The 13710-nt window shown below is 35.8% G+C and overlaps 1 protein-coding gene across 1 annotated transcript in view; it reads right to left on the reverse strand.

The window, feature by feature from the left end:
• Positions 1-8815: 8815 nt before the first annotated feature.
• The window catches only part of MMUT (methylmalonyl-CoA mutase), a 35717-nt gene continuing 30822 nt past the window's right edge, over positions 8816-13710 (reverse strand). The window contains exon 13 of the mRNA XM_069487669.1: positions 8816-10184. Coding sequence (XP_069343770.1) covers positions 10056-10184 — 129 coding nt within the window. The 3' untranslated portion in view covers positions 8816-10055. The remainder of the gene's footprint in view (positions 10185-13710) is intronic.

Consider the following 13710-nt stretch of genomic DNA (forward strand, 5'->3'; position numbering starts at 1 on the left):
CGATGTAGTATGCATTTTTCTTTTATTTCCAAGGTCTAGAAGTGAAGCTGCCATAAAGTATAATAATCATTTGCATAGAAAACATTTATTATGCTTTCACTATATGATGTACAGTTCAAAGAAGTTATATGCATGATCTCATTTAATCCTTTCAACAGACATTTGAGTTAGGCCCTGTTTTCATCCCTCTTTTAAGAAGGAAAACTGCAGCAAAATGTATGCAGGGCTATGACAGCGCATGACGGCAAAATTAATGGCTCTCTCTGGAGTCAGTGCACGACCAGTGCACAATTAGTAATGGCCCTCTCAGTCAATGTTTTTGTAATCAAATTAAAATGTTCAACCTTAATATTTGCACTTTCTCAGGTGTATTTTCAATTTTAAAGAATATATTTACAGGCGTTGATGTCCTAACCCAGAGAGAACATGTTAGAGGCAAAAAGGGCCGTCTGCCTGGTGTCCTTCAACTCTCAATGTCTAGATAACCATTTGTTCTGTCTGACAGAAAATTGTCACGAATATTGCTCTGATGACCATATGGTCTGATGAGAATGATAAACCTAAAGAAGACGATAGGACTGTTTGATTTCGAGTAAAGATGGTTCAGGAAACCTGAGAATATCATCACCGTTGTTTTATTTTTCTACTCCTTAAGCAAATCCTAGGCTGAGTTTTCCATTCACAGGAAGAATTCAACAGCAGAAATCTCTCTTCGCTATGGAGATATGTAATACTTATTGGGTATGTGTAGCTCTGCAAAATCACAAAAAAATCTTTACGTATTTATTTCCCAAAAGTAATAGTATATTAAAATTTAACAAATAATAGTCAGCTAATAAATATAAATAAAAGCATACATTATTGTGAATTCACAGCATTTATCTGAATTAATATTTTGCCCATGATCTCAGAATGAAAATGGTACTGAAATAATCTTTAAGTAAGTTATTAAATTCTGCATTTCTCTTTTTTAAAAAACTTTAGGGGAATGTGTACTGTGTTTTCTATGTGTAAACACCCCAAATATCATGTCCTGATCTCATGGTAAGTAGTAAGAAGAGGTCAGTGTAACAGTAAGAGGTTTGAATGCAAAGGGAGGAAACAGGCCATGAGGAATTAGTAATGTAAAATGAGTAAATGTGAGTTAGGGATAGATTTACAGAATATAATTCAATATTAATCTCATGTTATTCTAGTTTCACTGCTAATGAGCTAACCAGTTTAGCACAACATGCAACTCAGTTCATAAACAATCATCAACATTTAGTTTTATTGACCACAGATCATAATCATAAAGGATGCCATTAGGAACATCTAAGTAAACTATTAAACAGATGTGCTTTTTCTGAGAGTGTTTATATAGCACCTCTGGGTTTCTAGGATGGGCATCATTTCAAATATAATGCCAGGGAAATAGAATAATCCTGAACTTAGGGAGACACCTACAGGTACAGTAGAAAAAATAAAATAAAAAGAAGATCTGAGAAACAGAAAACACGAACATTGTGTTTAGTTAGGAAAACCAGAATGGATTTTCTCTGAAAATATTTTTGAATGATGAGAGCATTTTTCATAATGATAAGCACAACATAGACAAGAATACCTTAACAAATATATATGTTTTTTCAATTTTATCTCTCAACTTTAGGCTACTTCTAAAACCAAACTTTGTCTAATGGCCTAAAGGATGGCCCCTAGTTCTTTGAAAGTGAGTCAGGATTTACCTATTGGTAGAAATAACATTAGCTGTTATCATTATCATCATCATCATCATTTTTATTGAGTGTCTACCAAGCAGCAACAAGTACATTTAGATATTAATCACTGTGATAAGATTTTTTTCCTCAGTTGAAGTAAAAATATCCCTCATAGAACAAACATAGTTCACATTAATAGATATTTCTACCTTAACATACATGATTTTATTATATCATTTTTTTTTAAGAATAGGTTTTTGAATAGTATGAAGTAGATGGGAACTTAAGGTACCACTAGAGGGTGCCAGTGACATACAGCATAATTTTGTTAGTGGGTAAATAAGTCCAGAACTGTTTGAAAGCCCCTCTCGGCCGGGCTTGGTGGCTCGTGTCTGTAATCCTAGCACTCTGGGAGGCCAAGGTGGGAGGATTGCTTGAGATCAGAAGTCTGAGACCAGCCTGAGCAAGAGTGAGACCCCGTCACTATTAAAAATAGAAAAAGTAGCCAGGCCTGGTGGCACATGCTTGTAGTTCCAAGTACTCAGGAGGCTGAGGCAGGAAGATCACGTTGGTCCAGGAGTCTGAGGTTGCAGTGAACTATGATGACACCACTGCATTCTATCAGGGGTGACAGAGGGAGACTTTGTCTCAAAAAAAAAGAAAAAGCCCCTCCCCTCACCACCACCCCCCATTATATGAATTCCCACTCCCTGAGATGGAAATCAAAGGAGGGAGTAATCATCCTATTTTCTTTTGTTTTGTTACTTTAATTTATTAATATTAATATATCTCCTACTTCCATATAGGTTTCACTCAGAAAGGCTGACTCTCCAAAGCTCTCCTCCCTTCCTATACCTTCATTATAATATTTGTGTAATAAATTCCCATTAAGTTGCAGGAAATGAATTTTGATGTCTTCAGTGCCCCCTAAAGACATCACCCTGGTGTGCTGCTAAAGCCAGAAAAGCCTAGAAAGCTCTAGTATTGGCAAACATTTCACTAGGGAAAAAAATCTCATAATTTTACCTTTTCCTGATTTTGACATTATACCAGTGTACTCTCAGTCATGAGATCACTGCACATCAAAAGAGGTCCATGAGAGAACAACTAAAGTAGGTGAGGGGACATAGCCTATTCCATACAGCAAATACCTAAGGATCAAGAGACTTTTTAAAAGATAAAATCCAGTTTCTGTCAAGCCAGTCTTCCAAAATAAGATCATATCTTCTCCATCCCTGCCATCTCTCAGTAGCACCTAAGCAGATAAGCTTAGATGCTTAGGATTTCTCTATTAAATCACTATAATGGCCTTTTAATTCTTATCTGCAATACTGACCCCATTAAAAGGCATCTTTCATTTGCTGTGCTAAAATGATCTTATTGGATTATTTCCCTGGTTAAAACCCTTATATGGATCTCTGTAACCTTCAGGATAACAATCCAAATCCCTTAACAGAATAAGCCTCTAAATGGTCTGGTCTCTGCCTAACTTCTTGGTTTCATGACTTGCCATCCATTCATTTTTAAAAATAATAACAGGAATAATAATACAATAACAATAATAACTAATACCTATAAAGCCTGTGTCACATTCCAGGCATTGTCCTAAACACATTTTTTATTGTAGCAAAATATATATAACATAAAATAGACCATATTATCCATATTTAGGTGTAGAGTTCTGTGGATTCAAGTACATTCACACTAGTCATGCAACCATCACCACCATCCATGTCCAGAACGTTTTCATCCTCCCCAACTGAAACTCTGAACCCATTAAACTCTAATTGCCCATTTCCCCCTCTGCCCAGCCCCTGGCAACTACCATTCTACTTTCTGTCTCTTTCATTCTCTTTCTACATTCTGTCTCTATGAATTTGACTGCTCTAGGAACTTCATATAAGTGGAATCATACAGTATTTGTCTTTTTGTGACTAGCTTATTTCACTTAATATAATGTCTTCAATGGCACATGTCCATATTATAACATGTGTCAAAATTTCCTTCCTTTTTAAGGCTGAATAATGTTCCACTGTAAGTATATATCATATTTTGTTTATCCATTCATCTGTCAGTGGACACTGAGTTGCTTCTGCCTTTTGGCTATTATGAGTAATGCTGCTATCAACATTTGTGTCTTAGTCTGCTCAGGGTGCCATAACGAAATATCATAGACTGGGTGGCTTAAACAACAGGCATTTATTTCTTACAGTTCTGGAGACTGAAGTGGAAGATCAAGAAGCCAGCTAATTCAGCTCCCGGTGACTGCAGTCTTAAAGATGGTTGCCTCCTTACTGTATCCTCACATGACCAGGAGAGAGAGGAAGAGCAAGGTCTCCTGTTTCTTCTTATAAGGGCATTAATTCTCTCACGAGGATCCTACCCTTGGGACCTAATCCAAATCTAATTACCTCTGAAAAGCCCCACCTCCAAACACCATCATATTGGGGGTTAGGGCTTCACAATATGAATTTGGGGGAGTCACAAACATTCAGTTCATAACAATTGGTGTACAAATATCTGTTCAAGTCCCTGCCTTCACTTCTTTTGGGAATATGCCCAGAAGGGAATTTCTGGATCATATAGTAATTCTATATTTAATTTTTTTGAGGAATCATCATATCGTTTTCCACCACAGCTGCACCATTGGACATTCCTACCAGCAATGCATAAAGTTCCAATGTCTCCACAGCCTCTCCAACACTTGTTCAATCTGGGTTTTTTTTTTTTTTTTTTTTTTGATAATAGCTATCTTAACAGGTGTGAAGTGATATTTCATTGTGGTTTTGATTTGCATTTTCCTAATGACTAGTGATGTTGATCATTTTTTTATGTGCTTATTAGTCATCTGTTCAACTTCTTTGGAAAAATGTCTATTTAAACCTTTTGCCCATTTTTTAATCAGGTTGTTTTCTGTTGCCGTTGAATTATAAGTTCTTTATATATTTTAGATATCAATTCCTTATTAGATATATGATTTGCAAATATAGTATCCAATTGTGTGGATTGCCTTTGCAGTCTGTTGATTTCTGTTGACAGTGTCTTTCAATGTAAAAAAGTTTTTAATTTTGATGAAGCCAAACTTACCTATTTTTTTATTGTTGTTGTTGCCTAGGTTTTGGTATCATATCCAAGAAATCACTGCCAAATCTAATGTCATGAAGTCTTTCCCCTATGTTTTCTTCTAAGAGTTTTATAGTTTTAGCTCTTATGTTTAGATGTTTGATGGTAAGGAAGGTAAAGGCCCAGCTTTATTTTTGGCATGTGGATATTTAGTCTTCCCAATACTATTTCCTTTTTTTTTTTTTTTTTTAAGAGACAGAGTCTCACTATGTTATTCAGGCTAGAATGCAGTGGCACAATCATAGCTCACTGTAACCTCAAACTGCTGGACTCAAGCAATCCTCCTGCCTCAGCTTCCCAAAGCCCTGGGATTACAATCATGAGCCACCAAAGCCCAGTCTAACACCACCATTTTTTGATTGCCCTAGTTTACTGCCTGGAGGTAGTTTCCAAGCCACAGCACACGGAATAAAATAAAAACAGAACATGGCCATCTCACTGAATTGAGGAGACTGAGATTCGAGTTGAGGAGGCCAAGGTAGTTAGAATTTGCAGGGCAGAATACCAAAGAGGGAGATGTTGCACAGCAAAAGAGACCTGGGAATTTTCAGTCTGGTTGAGGACTGATCTGTGCATGAATGCTGTAAAATCCCTCCAGGTCAAGGAAAAAAAACCACCAAATAGCAGTAGGCCAAACAATTCTGAGCATTTACACAGGGCTAGGAATAATTTACCTTTCCACCACTCTAAGTGAAGAGACCTCATATGACACATGATATTAAGCAAAATCCTCAGAAGAATCACACCTTATAAGTGGCATTAAATTAACTCTAATGTAAAGGCTGTTCTTGACCCAGCCTATCAAAGCTTAAAAGCAAGCATGGAAATAGTCAAACTGATCTGCAAGTAATTTAACTGGGCCAGAATAAAGTTCATTATTCTTTAAAGAAATGCAACCCAAAACTAGCACTTACCATCATAAAACTTACAATATCTGTTATCCAATAAAAAATTACCAGGTGTACAAAGCAGCAACATAACCCTAACCAGGAGGAAGAAAACCAGTAAGTGGATGCATACACAAAAATGACAGAAACAATAGAACTGTCATGCAGAAACCTTAGCACAGCTAATATACATCTTACAAATATGTTCACGGATGTAAAAGAAAACATGATAAATAAGAGAAATGGAAAGATACAGAAGAGACATAAATGGAACTTCTAGAGATAAACAGTACCTGAATGAAAAATATGGCACTCTTGTTAGGGAAACAGCCTCCTCACTTTTAGTTAAGGAACATAATTCAAAATACTTGGATTACTTAACTAACACTCTATTATCTGAAGACTATTAGTTGGAGACATATCTCTGGGATTCTCCAGTCTGGAGTTCTTTCTTTCTATATTTTATGTATTTTTCCTATATTTTTTTCAATAACACATTGTACAGAACTTTGAAACAGTCTAAGTATCAACAAATGACCTACCTTTTTCAAGATTAGTTTTTTTGATAAAATACTACCGGTAGCTAAGTCTGATACAACTCGCCTACTTATACATTGCTAGAAATATTTGGTTCACCTTCCCTGTAGTTATGAGACTCCACAAGTTCCCTTTAAGTCGTTTTACTCTTGACCCATTTAGGAAGAAGAGTTCAATGAAATGGTGTCTACGATCAGAGCAGTCTTTAGAGTCAAAGATTGGTGGCTGCTCTGTATAACGAGAGTTGTGACCATCCTGGAAAAACCTTATTTATTTACTAATTTCAGTTGATGTAGGTTTATTAATGGCATAGCAGATCTGAGAATAATGGCATTTTAAGAAGACTGCCTGTGAGAAAGTACATCCACAGATAACTTTGATGCAAAAGTGTGAATCAATATAAAAGTGATTCTTCAAATTCTTTTTACCAAGGATTGTACATGTACTCTAAATTTTGGACCTTTCCACTGCATGATGGATAGCAAATATGAGTAGGTATGACTCTTCTCAATGTGGTTCTCTTCAGATATAAATATGAAAACTGCTGAGCCTTGAGCCAGCAGACGAGGCTCCAGACATGCTATAAATACTGTCACTTTTGTTAAATCTTCCTTTCCCTGCCTCAGTTACCTATCTACAGTGAGGGCATATGATAACTTTATAATGTGTCAATTTAACTAGACTGAACTACAGTCTCCACAATTCTCAACTGTATTTCCAGTTAGGGTGGGATACAAAGGACGAGATATTCCCTCCTGAGAGTTGGAGGATGGAAAGGAGATGACAGTCATTCTGTAGCGCACACACAAACACACCTTCTTCCAGTTAATCATTTAATCTCTAGATAATGCTGGGAAGGGATCTTGTAGATATAAATAAAGTCCCTAATCAGTTGACTTTAATCAAAAGAGAGATTATCTTGAGTGAGACATCAGACTTAATCAGTTAAAAGCCCTTTAAAAGAGGGTGTGAAACTTTCCTGAGCCCAGAGACTCCAAACCCCGGCAAAATCAACAACTGTTCTCTCTTCACCCAGTTACCTTCCTTCCTTACCGACTCCCTGAAGAAACTAAGCCTCAGCTTATGCCTGTGTGGTTCCAGCCTGCTCATGATCTTCCCTTTGTTTGCCCTGTGGATTTCCGGAGGCTTAGCCAACCTCCGTAATTGTGTAAGCCAATTCCTTATGTTACTGCAAGTGTTACAGCGGGTGGTCCCGAGGACAAACTGAGCGGCACACAGAGAGTCGGAGAATCAAGGTTTATTCGCCGGCAGGCTCAGAGGGGGTCGTGTCACCAAATTCTTAGTGCCGTCCACCTAATTTTTCCCATTTTTATTAAGTTGAGGTGACCCAAGGGGAGGGGTCTCAGGTGACTAATGCCCGCCAGGTAATAGGTTTAGTGTTATGCTGATGTGCCAGATGTTAGGTTAGTGATATGTTAATGTGCCAGGTGTTAGGTTAGTATTATGCTAATGTGGGTCTTCCCCGAGGGGTGGGGGTCTCAGGTGGCTGCTGTGCTAAGTAATAGATGGGGGTTTTCCTTATCACTTATAATAAATCATGTTTAAACACACACCACACACACACACATTTATCCTACTGATTCTTCTCTAATTGAACCCTGATGGAAGCAAAAGTTTAAGTTAGGTAATGCCTGAGTTACTTATTTCTTCAGTTCATGTGTATGTATGTGGTGTGTTTCTCACAGATGAAACTATTGTTTTTTTCATTAGTCTCTGAACTAAGCAAAGATACCTAGATTACACTGGATATGAATGCAAAATCTTGCTCCCACTGGCATCACGTATTACAAATCTAATCTTATCAAAGATGAAACAGCTGTAACTAAGATGTGGGCACTATTAGATTGATGAGTGTACTGATCTATGAAACAGCATATACCTTAGCAAGTTAAAGTGCTTGTGTAGTGTGTATATATATATATATTTGGTAGCTAAATGTACCTTTATTTATTTATTTATTTCAGAGTATTATGGGGCTACAGTATATTTTGATTGTGCTTTATAATTGCCACTGGAATCTTCTATTTGAATCAGATGTTTTCATCAGAAAGAAATTACGTAAGTGATTTTATAATACTATTTGGCGAATATGGGACAGCTTGTCTGTACAAGACATACATTCACTTTCTTTGTATACTTGGTCTTGTCCTGATCATTTCCAAAACTATGCTCATGGATGGTCATAGAAGTTTTCATCCAAAAATTAGGATAGTAATAAAAGTTAGACATAAGGTACAATTTCTTTTGGAATCTTTTGGGATATAAATAACACTAAAAAATTTAAGTTTTGACATTTTCTGGATTTAATAACAGAAAATTTAATCCTAGAGTCAAGCCAAATTTAATTCCTATGGCCTATGCCACTGAATGTTTCTGGAAATAGGTTTTTAAGCAGTGAGGTTACTGGCGCCAGCACTTCTGCATTCAGGTAAAAAATACATAACGGATGTGAAATTTGGTATCAGGAAGCTCCTGTTCTTTTTCCCAAAATGGCCTACTCAAAAGACAATGAATGTCAAGAATTGTAAATTTCTTGAGGAGTTTATTTCACATGTCACCCATAACTGAACATAACTGAACACACATCATAAAAACCAAATACTTATTAAATTAATATGCATTTTTTATAAGAAAAAGTAAATAAAATGGCATGGTGAATATATCACTGGACTTAAAGTTAGATTGCTCATCTGTAAAATGGGAACACTAATCATGACTTAATACTATTCTAATAATCATGTTCTAAATTTAAGCTGTACCTTAGAAATTTTGTAGCAATATATAAATCTTATAATACCTTCTGAAACATTGTTCTCTGATCTAATAAGATACAATAGAAATTCATTACAAAATAATCACTGTTACTTATTTTATATTTATGTAATGGATCATGTTAACAATAAAGGACAACTTTCCCTCTTTAATGAGCAAAATTGCTCAACAAGCAAAGTACAGGTGTTCTTTGTGCTATTTTTATTTTTGCGACTTATCTTTAATGAGCTAATATATGCAAGGTAGCATCTTTCTGGATCTGGAAAGTTCAGTTCTTTCTATATCATACATCTACACCCTCCACTGACGTCACCATTCTGGAGAAATCATAATAGCAACGTAAGCACTTTGATTTAAGGGAATGTTCATAAACATCCACTCTCCCGGGTCTTGAGCCAAGGTTCACAATAACCAGGTCACATGATCATGCTCAGGAAGAAAGTATTTATAAAATCAGACTTGAAGAAATACGCTGCCAATTCCCCCCTATTCCAACCTACTGTGTTTGATTTAAAATTGTTTTAGCAAGGTGATTCTGGTAGAGTTTGGCTAAGGACCACACCCATAATCTATTTCCCCACATAAATATTCTCTACTATTTTTTCAAGATAAGTGTTTTATTTTATTAATATATGGATTTTATTTTCTGGGGTTCAAGTCAATGTAACGCTAAACTGAAGAATGGGACTAGTCATATCTTTTTAGGTAAAGTTTAATTCTTAAAATAAAAAGTAAATAGATTTATAAGAAATATTTCTAATAAATATAACACCATGGTTTTTAAAAATAATACCTTTGTCTAGAGCTTGTGATAAAGTATTACTACAGAGGGTTTTTAGGAATTATTTCTATTTTTAAAGTGAAACTGTATATGCTTATGATTAAGGTATTTTAATGTAAACCTTTCCAGGGAAGTACATACCAGGTGTTGAAATTAAATTGCAGACATAGCTTTACTCTCTTTCTTGATCATAACTAAAAGAGTATTTTAGAAAAGAGCTAAAGCAAAAACAGGATGTTATAGAGATTGCTGCTTCTTTTCCAAACACTTCTCAATATCATCAAGCACTTGAACGGCAGCCTTTGGAATTCGAGTCCCAGGACCAAATACATTGGAAACCCCAACTTCATACAGAAATTCATAATCCTGTTGAAAGAATTTATTTAATTAGTAAGAGACATTATTTCCAACTTCAAGGAAATAAAATAACAATGAACCCTGTTCCTTTCTTCTTTGTTCCCCAATGCCCAAAACCTTCTCAGCTGGTGTACTATTGGTATCTGGGGCTAAAAAATTCTTCCTTGATTGGGACTGCTATTAATAGCAAATAGCACACCCTCCTACCCCAAGTGATTAAAAGAACCAAACATACTCTGTCCATTTTCCAAATACCCTAGTGTATTATTTGTGGCAGGAAGCTGAATGGCCCTAAGAACTTCTGAACCCTAAACCATAATTTTCTCTCATCTAAATTTTCACTACTTGTCATTATTTGTGTTAAATTTGGTAACATATTATAGCTTTGAGTATACAAGACTATTTTCCTCCTAGGCATTTTGTCTGCAGCTAGTAAATGGTGGTATTTTGAATTTGCCTCATGATAGAATTAGATATGAAGCTAAGCTCATTTTTTTCATTTTCTGTTGCTATTGCTATTTGTGAGTTTAATGGCAGTTAATGTTTGACTAGGGCACAAATACTGCTCCAGACTTCAGGCTACTTTAACATCAGAACATTTGTAGCTATAATGTCAAGGTTAGGATATACATCCTTTAAGACAGACCCCGGGCCGGGCGTGGTGGCTCACGCCTGTAATCCTAGCACTCTGGGAGGCCGAGGTGGGCGGATCATTTGAGCTCAGGAGTTCGAGACCAGCCTGAGCAAGAGCGAGACCCCATCTCTACCAAAAATAGAAAGAAATTATATGGACAGTTAAAAATATATATAGAAAAATTAGCCGGGCATGGTGGTGCATGCCTGTAGTCCCAGCTACTCGGGAGGCTGAGACAGGAGGATCGCTTGAGCTCAGGAGTTTGAGGTTGCTGTGAGCTAGGCTGACGCCACGGCACTCACTCTAGCCTGGGCAACAGAGAGAGACTCTGTCTCAAAAAAAAAAAAAAAAAAGACAGACCCCGATTCTTATCCACTGGGGTGATCACATATGACAGACAGTCTGATTTGTGTTTACTGTTGCAGCATTCCTTCTCACAGAACCCACTCGTACTCTCAAGTGATCATATTTAGATGACAAATTATATGGTCACACTACTTATCCCCCAACTACTTCTTTTCCATCTCTATTATATCTTTCTAATATTCTTATATGATAATTGTAGAATTTTTCAATGGAATTTAACACATCTTATTGAATTTGGCTCCCTCTATTCTGTGAATTTCTGGAGTAGAGATCATGTCTAATCATCTTTGTATCCCCTGCACTTGACATATAAAGGTGTTCAAAACCTGTCATTGTTTCTGAGCAGGTGCTATCGATTTTAAGAGCTCATAAGAAAACTGGATGAAATATTAAATAACAATTATCTCCAAATTGGGAATGGTCAGAGTAATACGTTATCATCTTTTCTCTTTCCTAAAAATGCTGTGTAGCATTTGTCCTGACATCTGAATTATGAATTTGGAATGAGGATTCATCTGGAAGAAGACTGCAAAATGTTACAACTAAAAAAAGAGTATTTGACTTACCTAAGTCTTACATAAGCCTTGTAAAATGCACCTTAGTGAGGAGTTAAAACGTTAGCAATAAGTGAATCTGGGTAAAGGTATACAGGTGTTATTTGTACTATCTTTATTTTTGTACTTTCTGTTAGTTTGAAATGATTTCCAAATCAAGAATTATTTTTAAATATCTTCCTCTTGGCCAGGCCAGGCATGACGGAAGCAGGAATCATGAGTCTGCTAACTTTGCCTAAAATACTTGGAGGCCACTGCTACTAAAAGGGTTAGAAAATCCTGATTGTAGTAACATACTGGTGAGAATAGACATTTATTTAATTAGAATGCAGAAACTTTAAGCTCTTGTTTGATTAATCACTATGTATTAGTACCTTATAATTTAAAAACTAAGTGACTTTCAACTGAATAATAGCATTTTATATATTCAGTGCAAATAACAACAAAAATACAAGGGTACTGACTACTATAATTATATAATAAAGCACACTCATATTAACACATAAGTTTAACAGAAAATTGTTCTTAGTTGTTAAACTCATAGGGAAATGAGTACGGCAAACACCTACGGATGTCGTAATTCAAATATCCAGAGGGTTAATACAACTTGTATGAAATATATTTCTTGAAAATGTCAGCTCACTTATATAACAGGCCTACATTTTTTCTCAACACATTTTAATTCAAGTATTTTCTGCTGCCTAATTATTTTGGCTCTTACATTTTAATATCGTGCCTACTTATCACAGACACTAAAACTGCAATATAGATAGACTTCCATAAGTAGACTGCAATGAAGAATAATAGCCCTTTATTTTCCCAAGTAATGAACTATATTTATGAAAATAATAGACAAGTTTGTTAACAAAAGGAATTTTGTGTTGGCTGTATCACATTAAATACTGCGTTGTTAGAAAGAAAATAAATTGTATGTAATTTCTTCACTAGCCCCACATTATCACGAGTCTCATAACCTCATACATACATATTTTCTCCTTTCATAAGTGGTATATAAATTCACTATTCTATATTCTGAGCTGTAATGGACCAAAAAAACTGTAGAGCTGGAAACAAGATCACATTTCACTGACAGATTCCTGCTATAGTGGTGGGGCTTTTGTAGCATCTATGAATCATTTACTTAGAGCAGCCTCATATACAGTCCTAACTCAATATTTTTTCATTCTCAGTAAAAAAGTAAACCTCAATATAATTAAAAATTGGATCAGAAACAGACTCTATTTAGATCTTAACTAACTACTTTAACTGCTAACCTCACGTCATTAATAAATTAACTGATACCATTGTTACCTAGCATCCATTTCTCCTTTCCTAAGAGGGCCCATATTTTTGTTTAAGTATACACCTCTTCCCCACTCATAACTTTTAAGACAAGCTAATTCCATTTATGTCTGCATTAGGATATTTGTAGCCCAAGAAAACCATATCCCAATCAAATTAACTTAATAAAGGTATTTTACAGGACCATGTAACTGATATATCTCTGAGGCAAGGGCAGCATTTACAGATGGGAACGTAGAGGAAATGAACAAGGTAGCTCCTCCAAAACAGAAGCAAGCTCACTAAAGGACTCACTCTACCCCCAGGACAAGGAGTCCTCACTATATCTCTGGCTAGGGTTTGATATATTCACTGTGTGTTTACCATTGTTTCCTACTCCAGGTGTGAGGTTTTATTATTTTTATCCTGTTCCTTCTCCATCATTGTTTATTGAATATGAAGAAGGTAGATATCTATCACAGGTTACTGGTTTGCAAGGAGACAGTTCCCTCATAAAAGCTTTGTAAACTGTTATCTTAAATTATACGTAATGAATGACAGCATAACTTGAATCGAAAACAACACTGCCCACTTTTGTGCTTTGTAGAATTTACCCAGCAAAATCACCAGGAAATAATATGGTCTTAAATCTACAACAAATTTATCTTTAGAACCACATATAAGCTATTGTTACTCAGGA

This window comes from Eulemur rufifrons, chromosome 15, assembly GCF_041146395.1.
Source record: "Eulemur rufifrons isolate Redbay chromosome 15, OSU_ERuf_1, whole genome shotgun sequence".
Taxonomy (NCBI): Eukaryota; Metazoa; Chordata; class Mammalia; order Primates; family Lemuridae; genus Eulemur; species Eulemur rufifrons.